At 42.3% G+C, this 17060-nt stretch overlaps 1 protein-coding gene across 1 annotated transcript in view; it reads right to left on the bottom strand.

Moving 5' to 3' along the window:
* CAT (catalase) overlaps window positions 1–17060 on the bottom strand; it is a 36244-nt gene that overhangs the window by 15568 nt on the left and 3616 nt on the right. The window contains exons 2-6 of the mRNA XM_045808512.2: window positions 6119–6290; window positions 4761–4871; window positions 3637–3767; window positions 3069–3173; window positions 2347–2472 (exon numbers count right to left, since the gene is read on the bottom strand). Coding sequence (XP_045664468.2) covers window positions 2347–2472; window positions 3069–3173; window positions 3637–3767; window positions 4761–4871; window positions 6119–6290 — 645 coding nt within the window. The remainder of the gene's footprint in view (window positions 1–2346; window positions 2473–3068; window positions 3174–3636; window positions 3768–4760; window positions 4872–6118; window positions 6291–17060) is intronic.

Raw genomic sequence — 17060 nt, 5'->3', positions numbered from 1 at the left:
ATTTCATATTTAAAATTAGTCCTATCTTTCTCTTTCTGCATCCTGTATCATTTGGATTTTTTTAACGGTTAACATATAATTTATTTTCAATTTCTCACCCATATAAAGAACGCTGTACTACTATCTTCAGAAAAGCCAAAAAATTTTTGGCATAAAATATACATAACATAAAATGCACCATTTTAACCATTTTAAAGTGTCCAATTCAGTGGATTTTTTTAGCATATATCTCAAAGTTGCCGGGTCATATGATAATTCTATATTTAATTTCTTGAGGAACTTCAAAATTATTTTCCAGGGTGGTTATTATTTGAGTTTTTATACTCATGTTACTTTTCAAATAAGAAAAAAAATCAAAAATTATTTAAAAAATAAGAAAATAATTTTTTTGCATGAAGCAATTTTTTAATTCCGTTTTGTAATAGCTCAAATCAATTATTGATATTGTGCTAGCCAGCATCCCTCCACCCCTACTCTCTTCCTTTTATTTTACTTTCACTAACGCTCCTATCACATCATACTGCCTTTCTTCTACAGATTCTTTCCTGTATCTTATTCTGAAAGATGCCCACAAGCCAAGCATGGAAAGATTTCCTCAGCAAAGTCAACTCTGAAACTCTACCACAGAAATTCTAACTCTCTGTAGCTAGTGGCAAGATTTGATCCCTTCTTACCATCAGACCAGAAGCACAGTCACCTTCCGGATTTAAAAATAGAGGTCACAATCTGCAGATCACCAAGAGAGCTAATACATTAAATTGTACAATACTACTGCAATACCTTCCTGATTTTAACTGAATCCCTGGGCTTAGAAAATACTAGTCATAGGTCAGAATAATCCAGACTGATATATCCAAGTAGGTTTCAGGCCACCCCAGGGCCCTCTGCTGAACAGGCCCATAAGCAATCCAATCCTTCCAGGATCATGGACAGCTGCTATTATTATCCCAACTTCACAGTGACAAAGCTGGAGCACAGAGAACTTTTAATAATATGACCAGTTACCCAGAAAAGGGAAGATCTGAATTCAAACAGGTCTGCCTGAAGAGCCACCACCATGCGGGTGCCCCAGATATAGTCATTTAGCCCTTGCTCTCAGTGACATAACACTTTGGCCATTACAAGCCAATGGGGCAACTGTTGCTTAAAACTGTCCCCTGCCAAAGATTATATATATCCATGTTGTAAGTATAAAGAGGGGAGACAGTTTTCCTGTTTGATATACCTACATAAGTTGTTCAGATAAACATTAAGACAAGACAGAAGAAAACAGGTCTTGGGATAGATACCATTTAGAAGGAGACTATATTTGTCCTCAGTCCACTTCTGGTCTGTGCTTATTTTAGCAGAAGTATTTGGAAACACGTTCTTAGGCAACCAGAGGTTTTTTAAAATACCTTCTAGAGTTCTCTGAGAATATTGCTTAATGTAATAAATGCCAAGATCATAATAAGAGAGAACTCTTTGAACCACTTCAATTAACTAAAATCTTCTCAAAGCTTCCCCCAAAGGTAACTTGTTTGATATGATTACATCAAAGTAAACGAAAAAAAAATTTTTATTGTTTTACATTTGTAACTGATTTTATTTTGCCCTGTTCATTGTACACCCTCAATAAATGCTAAATAAATGGATGGATGAGCTAAAAAAGTTAGGAGAAATGTTTCTGGAAAGATGGCATCAGAATTAAAGTGATGGTGAGGTTGGAATGTCCCATTTCTGCCATAGTCCCCTCCTGGGCCACAAAAGATATCTATGTTCAGCACGATGACTCAGGGCTAGGAAAGGCAAAGCAACATAACACAACACTTTACTGTTTGCTAAGGCTTGATTCCAAACTCCAACAAAGACGTCTAGAAAGCTAGGCTGAACCTGGTAGAAATCTTTCACATAGTGTGGAGGCCTCTATTATCTCCTTCCATGTGAGCCCAAACCAAAACCTTAGGTCTTCCCTCTCTAGGGAGAATGGATATTCACCTGCCAGCACCAGGAACATTAAATCAGAGAACCAGCCTTAAATGAGCATTTTCCCAAATATTTACACACGGCTCCCAGGGCCCAGAAGGAGAAGACAGCTTGACCATTGTTAGTACCTGTGTACTCCTACCCTCTGGCCACACGGAAAGAGGAGACCAAAGAGAGCCCACGCACTTCCCCTTCACTTGGGTGGAGCCAACAGAAGAGTCACGGTCCAAGTCAACTGGACCAGTACCTCTCAGCCTTCAGAGTGGAGGGACGGGAAAGGCTCCCCGCCCTGAGGCCTTGATCTTTACCCAATCCTCAGGAGAAGTAAAGAGATGTGGGTGGTGGGAGCCTTGTACCTTCTGCCCCAAAGGCAACATGTACCTTATAATGGAATTTGCAATAAACTGCCTCTCCCTTCGCATTGATCAGCTTAAAAGTATGCGATCCATATCCATTCATGTGCCTGTGTCCATCTGGAATCCCTCGATCACTGAACAAGAAGGAAACCTAAGGAACAGAAAAAGAAAGCCTAAAATTTTTCAGTTTCAATCAAAATATCCTAGATTTTTTTAAAGATATTCCTAAGTTTCCAAAGAATCTCTTAATGACATAGAACACATTAAGCAAGTTCCTGTAGGAAAGTTTATCATTAGTATCATGTATACAAAATAACAAGAATTTTAAAGCAGAATGATATGTAAATCATTAACCTCATGGCTCAGAATTCAGTAAAGAGAAGCGAAAACAAATCTGAAAAGTAGCTGAACTTATTATTCAAAATCTACTTTAACCGTCAATATATTTGGTAACACTGTACACTTCTTTCCCTAATACAAAGAGCTTTACTTCATACTAGAGACTTTAATCTTTAATATTGTTAAATATCAATTGATAGTGTTTCTAGCATCACTTAAGGTCTATGAATAGGGGAAGAGTAACAAAATCAGTGATTATAAAACTCTTGAGGGTCAAGAAATCTGAGGAAGCCTTCCAAAAAGAAAGTCAGAAACCAAGTCCCGCGAGATAGCCGAAACTGGAGAAACACACGATGAGGCAGAGTTCAGGTGAAACACTGTACCAGAGTGACAAAGAAGGGCTCCCACCTGATGCAGAGATTCAGGGCGCAAGCTCCAGAAGTCCCAGACCATGTCCGGGTCCTTCAGGTGTGTTTGCGGGTTTCTCTTTTGACTATGGATAAAGGACGGAAACTAAACAGAAAAAGAGAAAAAAAAATCCCAAAACTAAGTTTATAGGAATTATGGTGTCTTACATTATACATTGCCTTATTGCTAGGTCTACAGATTAGAACTCTGAACAAGATAATCCCAGAATTTTACACTGCCAAACCCTGAAATTAAATTTACCCTCTACATGTTTCCAGGGCAAAGTGCCTCTTTTTATTAATTTTCCAGGCTCTGCAAGGAAAACTGGACTAGTCCCATGAAGTCGGTGAATCTTAAAATGCCAAACTGAAGACCAACGGTAACTGTTATTTGATCTTACAAAAAGATATTAAATACAGAAAAATGTGCTTAAAAAGGCAATCTAGCCAACCCAAATTCTCTTCTTTCTGCTTTTCCCGGGGCTTCTCCTCAAATGCTGGTCAATACAGAGTGTTTGAAATCAATTTAAATCAAACATTTATAGAGTGCAATATACTTTACCACCTACCAATATGGCATCCCTGATGAAGAAAATGGGGGTGTTATTTCCAACAAGATCCCAATTACCATCCTCTGTGTAAAATTTCACTGCAAACCCACGAGGGTCACGAACTGTGTCAGCTGAGCCTGACTCTCCAGCTAGAAAATTCAAATGGGAAAAATGAAGCAAAACCCAGAGTACTTGGCATCCAAGAAACCCAAAGTCATTAAGAAACACTGGGATCTATCCTTTCCAATCTACTACCTCGAAGGAAATCAAGTATTTAAGTGCCTGGGTTATTATTTCTACCACCTACCAGCTAATTCAGTCTACCAATTAAACAAAAGAATTAATTGAGAGTAATGAGAGAGTACATAACTGTAAAAGCTGAAAGGATTATCCATTTAACATAAGATAGCCTTGTTTAAACAGTTAATTAAAATTTAAATTAAAATACAGGAAGAAAATAATCATAAAGTTTAAGATAGTACACAAGGAGAATTAGTGAGTAGGCAAAATTAAGAGGTTAATATTAAGAAAATGAGTGAAAATATAGATTCTGATACTTAATGTCATTTATTTTTGCATCCACAGTATTTTAAGAATGCACAAACATAGATGAAAGAAAAACAGAATCAACCGTGCACTGTGGGGTGTTGAGATGTAGCATGACAGATCTGATTCGTACTAGCGCTACTGAAAAAAAATCACTTCACCTCTGAAATAGAATAACCCCACCTTGCAGAGCACATCTCCAGATGAGATTACGGCTAATGTCTATAGAGCGCCTAACCATGGATGGCACAGAGTCAGTTCCCAATAAAGGGCAGCTATCATGGTTGCTGCGTAAGTGACCCACTCCACGCTTCCACCTGAGGCAACCACTTGTAGGAAAGGTCTTTCCAAATGTCACAGAATTGCAGAGCTGGCCTCTGCCTGAGTGTGATTTCCTAAGACCTCAACAAACAGAATTAAAAGGAACCTCCTACATGTCTCAAAAATTTTTTTCTACCGGTAAACCTGACTACCATTTGGAGAAGTGTTTTTCTCTATCTTCTAGTATGCTTTCCTCGAAATGTAATCGTAAATGCCCCAAAGAAGTTACAGGGTCGAGTTACTGTGATGCCAGTCACGCAAATAGATGGACTTACCGACAGTGGAGAATCGAACCGCAATGGGAGTCCTCTTTCCAATATGCTCAAACACCTTCGCTTTGGAGTATCTGGTAATGTCATGCGTGACCTCGAAGTAGCCAAAAGCCCCTAATGAGAAAGACACAGAAATCCCCATCATGAGACCATCGCAGACCACTGGGGCTTCAATAGGCATCTGGGTGACAAAAGAAACGGATGGTGCAACACCGGCCTTTGGGAGCTTCCAAGATTGACAGAAGAAAGGGAAGATAGGGGCGCCTGGGTGGCACAGCGGTTAAGCGTCTGCCTTCGGCTCAGGACGTGATCCCGGCGTTATGGGATCGAGCCCCACATCAGGCTCCTCCGCTGTGAGCCTGCTTCTTCCTCTCCCACTCCCCCTGCTTGTGTTCCCTCTCTCGCTGGCTGTCTCTATCTCTGTCGAATAAATAAATAAAATCTTAAAAAAAAGAAAAAAAAAAGAAAGGGAAGATAGATGTCCAAACACGAAATGCAAAGCCTTCAGCGCTACACCGAGCGCTACGCAGCTGGAACCAAGAGGAAGGAGAGATCAGCGGGGGTCAAGGCTGACCCAAGGGCACAGGGCTTGAGGCGGACTGGAAGCACAGGGAGGGCCCAGGAGAGAAAGAGAATAGGGGGAAGAGGAGAAAACACAGGGAAAGAAACGATCGACTAAACACTTAGGAAGACACCACAGGCCAAACTACAAACTGAACAGCATACAAAAGCCCTGATGGAAAAGCCACACAGAAAAAGCTGGAGAAGATGAAAGGAAAAAACAAAGAAATTAAAAGTTCTAACTGGGAGTCCAAGCGAGCAGCTAGGACAAAAACATTTTCTTCCTTTCTATCAAGCTTTTTTGTCCGATTGAGTTTTCAGCTTTCTTTTGAACACTACCCTAATGTTGCGTTTCTGCAATAAAAGCAAGACAAAAGTTTTACACAACTTTTGGACAAAAAAGGAAAAATCACCACAAACCCACCCCCCAACACAATTATCCTGTTTTGCACTGTTCGCTCCAGTATGTATCCCGTCAGTGTACCATCTAAATCTAGCTACAATTTCTGCATGTCCGTGTCTGTAGTTTCATAGTTTTATTTCTTCACTAAAGTGCACAATGGAAGAAAAGGAAGATCACTTGCGTTTCCACTAAAATATTTTATATATCATGCTCAATCCGGAGAAATAACCATCATTTAATTACGAATTCCTCTCCCGATGGACATTTTTTTCCCTTTCTCCCAGGAATGGAGATTTGCCACTTCTATTAAAGGAGCTCCAACCCTGTGGGAAGTAATTTTTAACTAAACCAGGTGTTGTGAAACAATCCTTTTACAACAAATAAACATGGCTCTCACCTGCTCCTTTGGCGTGCACAACTCTCTCAGGGATTCTTTCCCGGTCAAAGTGAGCCATTTCATCAGTGAAAACCACATCCTGAACAAGCAGGGGCCCCCGGGGCCCCACTGTCATAACATTAAGCTTGTCTCCTACTGGATTACCAGCCCCGGTGGTCAGGACATCAGGTTTCTAAGTGAATGAACACAAAAGGACAAAGAGCACAGGAGAGTCAGTGCAATCAAACCACTATTTACATTGTCAGAGGGCACACTGTTTTCCAATTTTTATACCTTCTGCTCAAACTCTTCTTAAACTTCCTGTGTCCGAAGTGCTGAAATCCTGTAAGATATGCCACTGCCTGAAATTCAGAGTTGAATCTCAGAAATCCTTAAAAAATCTCAACACCAATCTGCTAAGAAGTCTGCTCTGAACGTAGTGAAGAGAAGGGCCATATGCACCCCAAAGTTCACAGCAGCATTGTCCACAATAGATAAATTGTGGAGGGAGCCGAGATGCCCTTCAACAGACGACTGGATTAAGAAGATGTGGTCCATATATACAAAGGAATATTACTCAGCCATCAGAAAGAATGATTACCCAACATTTGCAGCAACATGGACAGGACTGGAGGAGATTATGCTAAGTGAAATAAGTCAAGCAGAGAAAGATAATTATCATATGGTTTCACTCATTTATGGAACATAAGAAATAGGAAGATCGGTAGGAGAAGGAAGGGAAGAATGGGGGGGGGGGGTAAACAGAAGGGGGAATGAACCATGAGAGGCTATGGACTCTGGGAAACAAACTGGGGGCTTCAGAGGGGAGGGGGGTGACGGATTGGGATAGGCCGGTGATAGGTGTTAAGGAGGGCATATATCGCATGGAGCACTGGGTGTTGTACGCAAATGATGAATCATGGAACATTACATCAAAAACTAAGGATGTACTGTATGATGACTAACATAACATAATAAAAATTATTATTAAAAAATAATAAATTAGTTAATTAATAAATAAGAAGTCTGCTCTGAAGAGCAGAAAGATGGCTCACTAAGCTGCCAACTCGCTCAGCTCCTGCTCTTGATACAGCCACCGAGTTCCACACGGGAAACCCCCAGAGAGGGATCCCCCCAACACTGAATGTCCAAACTGATCATGAGAAGATGGTCACTGGAGAAGCCATTCTGGTCAATGGTCAACTTGCAGCTGCTTTCTGACAGCTACAGATGTTCAAGTGGCTCATCCCGGATCACCCCCATTTCTCTCAAGCAGCGTAGGTCAGGCTCTTTGCAACATCTCTTTCCAATTCCAAGACAAAAGAGCCAAAAAAGTCAATGGCTTTTATTGTCACTGAAAATAAACTGTTGCGGGTGAGATGGGTTATAGTATTACTTTTCTAAAGATGTCAAAGGTCCCTGAAGTGGGATAGGTTATTTTACTGTAACAAAGAATTCGTTTTTTAATCCACCCGATTCTCCAGTATCAGGTACATCGGAAGCCTCCCGGCTGTTCCTTCTCTAGGATGGGAGCAGCAGCATTCTTTAAGTAAACGATCCTAAGCAGCTCTTAGCGTCATCTTGGCTCATACCCTCTACTCCTGACCAGGGACAACTGCCTCTCCAATGTCTTCCCTGGTCACTGGGAAGCCAGAGGAGATGGGGGGGGGGGGGGCAAAGCCAAGCCACCTCCATTCTAGGAGAATGACTCAAAAAGGTCTAGTGATGAAAGTGCATGGTACCAACTTCATGTGCCCAGAAAAGCATCATGCACAGAATTTTTACAAACCTGGAGTGGAGTGTATAACTTTTCCTCTCCGGGTACACCTGCTCTGAATATTAAGAGAAGGTCAATACCTGTCTCTTCCCTAGAAGGGATATTAGGAGGAGAGGGGTCACTTTAAAAACTATAAAAATACCATGAGCTCTTTGGAAAAATGCACTAAACAAGAGAGATCTTGGAAACTTCAGAATTAATAAATAAGACTCATACACCCACTAGAGTTCTATTCACATCTTCAGCTTAAAATGACTGCATATAAAACAAAGAAACATATGAAAGATATGTAATCATTTTTGTGAGGAAAGTCCCTAAATAAGATTCCTCTTCTCTACTTTCTTTCTTCAGAGAAATAATTACAACTCAGAGGGAAAATTCCTTAGAGAATGGGCCGCTGCTGAGCACAGGCTCTTAAACAAATGTTAACTACGATACTTCATGGACGGTAACATATACGATTTTTTTTATTAGTTTAAGATCTTTAAAACCGGGGTATGTCTTACCATCTGCGGCATCTTAGCAATGAGTCCTGGTTTGGACAGGCAGGGGTTTCTCCTTCCGAGCAGAGCATGAGACACTGGTACATTTCACAGTGCACGGCGTCTCAGACTCAAGGAAATAGGAGGTTCGCTCCAGGCTGGCAAAGTGTGGTCTTCAAATCCAACTCAAAAGCAGCTCTAGTTAGCGCGTAAATTCCTTTGTCAAGACTGTTACACCAAAACTATGGCCACTAAACACTTACGGAAGAGGGGCAGGGGCGGAGGAATGTGTGTGTGCCCATGACCGGGAGGGAGCCGGACGTGGAAGAGGGGCAGGGTGAGACAGAAGGGTCTGAGGACAGGGCACCGAGGGACAAGGAAGGGAAGAGGCAGCGAAGGAGAAAGAACACATGAGGAGGCAGGGAAGAAACCTGTCATGGACTCTGGACCCTGGGACAGAGAACTTCGGAACAGAAGCCAACAGAGGCACTTGCTGCACAAAGACCAATGGGATTGAGGACTGAAAAGAGGCTTCTGGTCTTGGAAACCTGGGGCCTCTGGTGACCAGTCCCATGACAGTTTCAAGGGTAAATAAAGTAACAAAACGAGAGGCAGCCAGCCACTGACCACTACTGACAGTGTGACCTGAACCAAGGAAAAGATGACTCCGATGGGGTGCATGAGGTCCCGTAATAAAGGATTCTGACCATTGTGTCTGACTTTACATCAGTGACACGGGAGGTGTACGTCACAGTGAGCAGGCCAAGGAATGCAGGAGGGGAGGAAGCAGAGGTTATGAACACGTGTCTCTCGAACGGCAGCGAGAAAAGGAAGGGGGGAGAGCTGGTGCCTCAGAAAGAAGGCGGTGAGCGCCCTGTGTCCAATTCCATGGTCAGAGCCATGCACCGAGCACGGCGATCAACCCCATGCTAACTACAATTTGTTTTTGTTCTGGTTTAGGGCAAACTTGCAGCAATCTCTAGCATTTCGGATACTTCTGAGCTAGTCAGTGGAGAGCAGTGAAAACCAGCCCTCCAGGGCTGCAAACAACCACAAAAATAGCCAGGAACGGAAGACTTGGAAGAGGAAGCCTGATTAGGTGCGTCCAGGTGAAGCCACTTCCTGCACCAGCTGAGAAGGGCAGAGGGTCAGGAGGGGACGAAAGGAGAGAAGAAGGGGGAACAAAAGCCCACAAACGTCCGGGCCAGCAGCTGCCAGACAAGCTGCGGGGGGCAACTGGACAGCAGGCTTTATACGGGTGCTAGGGAAGAAAAGGCTGGAGGGGGAAGTAAGTCTGAGCCTGTCTGCAGGTCAAGGACACAAAAAGCAGCTATAGGGCACCTGGGTCACATTCGAAGCTCAACCATCCCAACATGGACCCCTCATGGTGCCACCCAGAGGGCTCAGCATTAAGAACAAGGGCCCCTCAGACACACTCAGTTCAACACTCACTCATTCATTCCACTGGTATTGTCCCTGTCCCCCCCCCCGCCCCCACCCCATCCCCACAGACCATAGAGGCTGCCTGGCAAGAGGAATCTCTATGTTCTGCACAAACAACAGGACAGGGGCCCCTGCTGGACAGTGAGTGTGGTAAACCAGAACACAGCCACACCCCCTAGCCTGTGTCCCTGTTTCTTGCAGGCAACAGACCAAAGAAACAACATCCCAGGATGCCAGCTCTGGGCTTTCTCTATTAATAGGATGGAGGGTGGCCATTTCTGGTCCAAAGCCAACCAAGAAGGACAGAGGATCAATGCAACTGACAGAACTGTACAGAATTCCCAATTTCCCTTCATAACAACCGTTTCTGAAGCACCTGCCATAGGCGAGGCTTTATCTTAGCTACATAAGTCATCTCACTTAAGCCTCCAATAATCTAGTGAGAGACATGTTATTACTCCCATTTAATGGGTGATGCTGTATGATCGGAGAATTTAAGTGATTTTACACAGATTTCAATGTTGGGGCACAGGTCTACTTGTTATATGTAACAAGTACGACAGGCAAAGAGATTTCTTCCCACTTGTTGACTACTATGTTGTTGTTGTTGTTAAACTTAGATCACTTTAGAACTAGAATGTTTAAATGACAGAAAAGCTTTTCATTGCTGGAGATTTCTAAGTGCTTTCTCTCTCAGGAAAAGTGGCATTCGTACCTGTTAAGGTGTTTACATCTTTCTGGCTGACAACTATCCATGACATTCATACAAGCTTCTCCTGAACTGCTCTTCCTGCCCACACCCCATGCCATCCCTCGAGGTGGGCCAAGGGGGAATCTTCTCGTGCCCCACAGAACAAAATATTTATAATTCCTTATTTGCTTCACTGTTTTTCTGTTCTATATGGTATACTCATTTTACATCTATATCCCTGACACCTGACATGATGTCGTTATCAACAAGTACACAAAAAAAGGCTTGGGTAGGATGCCTGGGTGGCTTCGTCGGTGAAGCATCATGGCTCAGGTCATGATGTCAGGGTCATGGGATTGAGCCCTGATTCAGGCTCTATGCTCGGCATGGAGTCTGCTTGTCTCTCTGCCTCTGCTCCTCTCCTTGCTCTCTCTCTCTCTCTCTCAAATAAATAAATAAAATCTTTTAAAAAAATGCTTGTGGATTCAACATGTGAGCAAATTAAACTATGGGCCAACACAAAATGGCCGAGAAAGATATTTCTAAGTAGAACGAGGAAGCAACAAATGCCTATCCCTCTCCCTGCATCTCCCCTCCCAAAAATAAATGGGAAATATTTGAATTTATAACTTTTAATTCTGATCGAACACCTTTAGACAAATGTTATGAAAACTGCTGCAGAAATTGGCAAAGAAGTACTCTGGCTTGGCTAAAAACTGACACCATTATTAAAAGCAGGGACTCAAAATAAAATTCCATTTTGGCTTTGCTCTTTCTAATTTTTGGCTGGAGTTAAGACATGAACGAAGAAATTTTGCTGGGAAGAGGAAGGTTGGCTTTCTCTAATAAAATATTCTATCAGCAGTTTCCATTTATTAGTGTCCTCTGCTCACAGAAGTTCCAAGAACTTACTAAACATCATTCTTCCATTTTTTAATTGACAAAGATTGGTAATACAGCCCCATCCCTAACTTTCTTTTTTTTTTTTAAAGATTTTATTTATTTATTTGACAGAGATAGAGACAGCCAGCGAGAGAGGGAACACAAGCAGGGGGAGTGGGAGAGGAAGAAGCAGGCTCATAGCGGAGGAGCCTGATGTGGGGCTCGATCCCAGAACGCCGGGATCACGCCCTGAGCCGAAGACAGACGCTTAACCGCTGTGCCACCCAGGCACCCCAACCCATCCCTAACTTTCAAACCCGAAGGAGTCATAATGACAGCTTCTCATTCTCAGAGATCAACACAGAATATACCTGATATTTTCTAGCAAATTATTGCTTAACACTCTATACTTTTTCAACAAAGACTCATCAAACATCTACAATGTGCACACCCATGTACAGGAAACCAAAGACTGTCTTGGCCCTCAAATTCTTTGGGGCAAAGGGGAGAAACCAGAATGCTCCAGGCCTCCTGGCCCATTCCAAGGGACTGGGCAGTTTGCAAAAAGAACTCAGGCCTGTACAGGGCCCTCATCCTTCTCCCCTTTGGAAGCCAGTGGCCACAGGCAGCACATATCCTTCAGCACACATCCTGCTCTCCAAGGGACAGGCCTGGTAATCTCCACTGCCTAAATGCAAGGGATAAATTCAACACAGGGGTGCAATGTCAGCAAGCCTTCTTGGCCCAAACTCCTAAGCCACGTTCTCCAATCAAGCGTCTACCAGTAATAAAGGTAACACTTGGAACTCACTCATCCCGCTGACTCTTGATTCAGCTTAGGTATAGAATGTGTGTGTTGAGAGGTCTTACTAGATGGTCTCAAACCTCAGAACAACAATAACAGCTTTGTATGTGGGCATTGTTCTAAAATCTACTTGGGTTATCACATCTAATCCAGCTATCTGAAGTAAGTACTAGTATAATCCCCATTACACAGAAGAGGAAACTGAGGTACAAAGAAGTTATGCAACTTGCTCCAGGTCATCCACCTAGAAAAGGTCAGAATCAGAATTTGAACCCAAGCAAACTGGCTCAAGAATCCAAACTCTTAACCACAACACAATAGCATTTCTTAAAACAGCAGAGCTAACATGTCCTGTACGCATTCTATGTGCTGGTAACTGACATACATTAATTTATACACATGTATTACATAAATGAGTCCCCAACAATCCTTCAAGGTAAGGAGAATTATTATCCCACTTCTAATATGGAGAAACCAAGGGGGAGGGAGGTGAAGTAACCTGCCCAGTGGTCAGGCCACAATTTGAATCCTGGCTATCAAGCCTAACCCCTCACGGCTTCACTAAACCACTATGAACTGTGTTTGTAACTACCAGAAGATAAAGCAGGGCTCTTAAGACATATCAATGGACGCAATGTGTGAACCTTATTCAGATTTGGGTTTGAACAAAGCATTAAAAAGCAGACAGAAAGACAGACGTGCCAAGGGTCTCCAAGACCACCCAGCTCCAGGTGATTCCTTAGGAGGAGTCACGGGACTTAGCACCGAGTCATACTCAGGCTCTAATTTATTACAGCATTTTAATACAAAGCAAAACCCCAGCAAGGAGAAAGGCACATGGAGTGAAGTCCAGAGGAAACCAGCGCAAGCTTCCAGAGTCCTCTCCCAGGGGATCACACGGGACACTCTTAATCCCCCAGTGAGATACAGCAACACGTATGAAATGTTGTCTAGCAGGGAAGCTCATTAGAGACTCAGCGCACGGGGTTTATATAAGGAGCTGATGGTGGAGGTGCCCTCGAGCTCCCAGCAGGAAAGCAGGCGTTCAGTAAACACCACATTGTTTGCATGGTTCTGGCACAGTCAGCCGCTCTTATCAGCTCAGGTGGGGGAGCCTTCCTGAAATCCAGCTTCCAGACGCCAGCCAGGGGCCACCCTTGCGAGTAGGCCTTTCTAAAGGCAGTCATCTCAGGTCTATAGGTGAACTATTTTCTGCACAATCAGGGAAAGTGAACACACTGACTGGCTGAGGAACGTAAGCGATTACTGCTTGTGTTCTAGGTGTGACAATGGTATTCTTAAAGAGTCATCTTTTGGAGATACAGGCGCTTGGGAGGGTCATTACACAATCCTCACTACTTCAGTTCTGGTTTGAAATTTTCCACAATATGCTAACCACACTCCATACTGAATTCTTTCCCTATAGCCACCCATTTGGTCAAGACAAAGAGCAGAATTCAGCACTGCACACGAAATACACACTGGGCAACCGACCAGATGGTTAATGCCGGTTCCTGCCCAGAGAGGGTTTATCATCACTAGAAAATGTGGAAAACCCTAACTACCACGTGGGCCATTTAATACTAAATTCCAGATGTAGTTTGATGGGCTTTTTTTTTTTTTAAATTAACCTTAAGACATTCTAAGCATCAGAAGGTGCCCCACCTTAATTAAGGCCACATCACACCGGGGTGATTCACAAGATCGAAATACATGAAGTGGTAACACTGGGAAATGTTTCTGATTTCCTTAATGACCAAAAACTATGCTTCCTGGGCTACACACACAGACTTCATCACTGGGATGAATTTAGTCCTGTAAGCGGACTTCATCATGGTTAAGCCACCAGGTGCCTTGTGTAAGTCAATGACAGCAGGTCATTCTAAGCTCAAGAAGAAAGACTGATTTTCATTCTACTTTACTCATTGTCTAAGTTATCCTGTACCCTCCACCTAGGGTATGGCCACTCAAAAAAATATTAACATATCATGGAAAACATGAAGTCTTTTCAAAAAGAGTAAGAAAAAAAAATCAAGCCTTTTTTTCCCCCAAGTATAATTAACATACACATACACCATATTGATTCCACAATTCTAGACATTACTCAGTGCTCACCATGATAAGTGTAGTCACCATCTGTCACCATACAATAATACTATAATATGCAAACTGTGTTCTTAATAAAGAACACCAATGGATCCTGTTGGTACTAAATAAGGTATATTGAAAGCTTCCGAACAGGCCATTTCAGCAGTGTGCTAACTGCTACCACATCTGCAACTTCTATGGCCTTAGACTAACAAGAGTGCCCTGAGCAAGGAACAATAAGATCTATCAGGCAAGCGAAGAATTGCCTGTCCATGCTGTTGCACTGAGTGGGGGAAGAGAGGAGGGGCAAATGACACACAAAAATTTTAAAAATCCAGGAGACAGAACTAGTGGGCGGTTTTAATTCCAGAAAAAAAATAAAATAAAAGTTGCCTTTTACAAGGAAGATAAATGTCAGACTTAAAGGTCATATGGCTGGATCTCTGAGCACACACAGACTGAACTCAACACCTCCTCCTTCACCCAAATGGGAAATGTTTGTTTTCCAAGCCAGGCTGTTTTATATTAGTATGTGTAATAGTCAAAGTGTCACATTAATCGCTAATGGTTTTTTTTTTTTTCCTCTCCCTTCTTGGTGACTTATCAAGGCTTCCGGCAAGAAATGGTCAAAACATTGCTATTGGTTTTCCATCATTAGCAAACATTTAGAATAATCCTATCAAGAATAAAACCTTCAAAATACACAAAATAATAGCTATTGCAAGAGGTTTCCTCTGCCTTGAAACTATCTTAAGTCTTGGAGCACTAAGAACTGGCCTAGTCCTTCGATCTTTCAAAACAGTAGGGAATAAGAGGAAATGAGAAAGAAAGGCTCAAAAAAATGAAGCATAGTCGATCCACAAGTGTAAAAGATTCCTTGACTCTTTTTAGTAGAAACCACAGCAGCCACAGTACTCAGGAAGAAAATAAAGAACAAAAATGAGAAAAAACTAAACAAAAATCAAGACCTGCTTGGTTTACATTTTACAATCAGCCTATCTTTTCTTACCTGGAGAAAAATATGGAGTGGGCTAAATATTGGCTAAAACAAATGAAAGCTTAGAAAATCTGATTCTACTTCTCATGTCTCTCTCGTGCCCACACTATGACCCAGCAATCTGACGCCTAGGCAGTCCCCAAGTGAAACAAAAGCACATGGGCATAAGTTGTTATCAATAAACCCTTCTCCATCCCAAATGTTGGCAGTGTTAATAGCAAGGTAGGTATTATCAAATTACCCTAAAAGATACATAAATCCTCATGGGCTCTGTCTTGTGACTCAGTGACAGGAATGGATAGACCAAGACCTAACCTCTCTTCCAGGTCATAAAGGACTATTAAAAAAGGTAAAACTGGAAATGTTCAAATTCTCCAATTTTTAAGGGATCAGAGGCTATAACTAAGCCTAAGTATCCAAAAGGAAGAGCATTCTAACAGAGGAGCAAGAACGTGCCTACTTAAGCTCCAACCAACGTGACTGGGAATACCTGGAGAACCAATTCCTTCCCTTCAATGTATTTTGAAAGAAGGAGAAATAAAGATTTTTCGGAAGATCCAAGTCATACCTATGAGCATATTTGATTCAATGATCATTTATTAAGATTTACAAAGCTCCCAATTCATTTGTCAGCAGCAAAATCTGAGTACAAGAAGAGATTCTCAATAAATTGCTTTCACATTGGTTGACACTCTGGCTCCAAAGGAGGTTACCCCTAGCTTGACATTCTGCATCTGGTTCTTAAGGGAGGAGACAACAGGGTGCCTTTCTCTAGTAGGTCCAGAACTTAAAGTTCTCACAGTCCAGTGAAAATTTTAAAAACCAGGGGGCGCCTGAGTGGCTCAGTCATTTAAGCGTCCAACTCTTGATTTCAGCTCAGATCTTGATCTCTGGGTTGTGAGTTCAAGCCCGGCATTGGACTCCACATGGGGCATGGAGCCTACTTAAAATAAAAAATAAAAATAAAATAAAAACTAAAGGGGCACCTGGGTGGCTCAGTTGGTTGAGCGTCTGACTCTTGATCTCAGCTTGGGTCCTGATCTCAGGGTTGTGAGTTCGGGCCCCGTGCTGGGCTCCACACTGGATGTGGAGCCTACTTACAAAAAAAAAAGAAAGAAAGAAAAAAAAAGAAAGAAAGAAAGAAAAAAAGAAGAAAGAAAGAAAAAATAAAAAACCAGAGAGTAGGAGGAAACATGATGATACAGAGCTACCCACTTACATAGAGGCATTTGCCAAATACGGGGAGAATTTAAAAAAAAAAAATACACACACAGACACGCATCATCAATTATTATCATAATTTTCTAAGAGAAAGAATATTTTAATGTCAAAAAGTAAAAATGACATAATCTTTAAAAAAAAGATTATATCTGTCCATCACATCACAAGAAATGGCTAAACAGATGTTCGTATGGAATAGATGGTTTGGATAACATAGTAAGTCAGCTACCTGGACAGGGGTAGACCGCATTTCCCAGCTGCCCTCACTGTTAGGTGTGGTCAGGTAACAGGCCATCAGAGCTAATGGAGCCAATGGAAGTGAGTAGAAGTGACCTACACTACTTACAGCCTGGTCCCTAAACCTCCATCATACCCTCTTCCATGTTCTTAACCTTCTATGACTGGACAGTGATGCCCAGGGCAACCTTTAAAGCTAAGTGTTGTCAAAGGGGGAGCCTCTGTCTGCCTGGAACCCTCTCTCAATAACTGTGGGCCATAGAGTAGTCACCCTAAACCACTGCGGCCCATCATGTAAGAAAGAAATAAATTTCTAATACGTTTATACCATTACACATTT

Source organism: Ursus americanus, chromosome 24 (genome assembly GCF_024610735.1).
Source record: "Ursus americanus isolate L20-20 chromosome 24, mUrsAme1.1.p, whole genome shotgun sequence".
Lineage (NCBI taxonomy): Eukaryota > Metazoa > Chordata > Mammalia > Carnivora > Ursidae > Ursus > Ursus americanus.
This window is presented reverse-complemented; position numbering and strand designations above follow the sequence as displayed.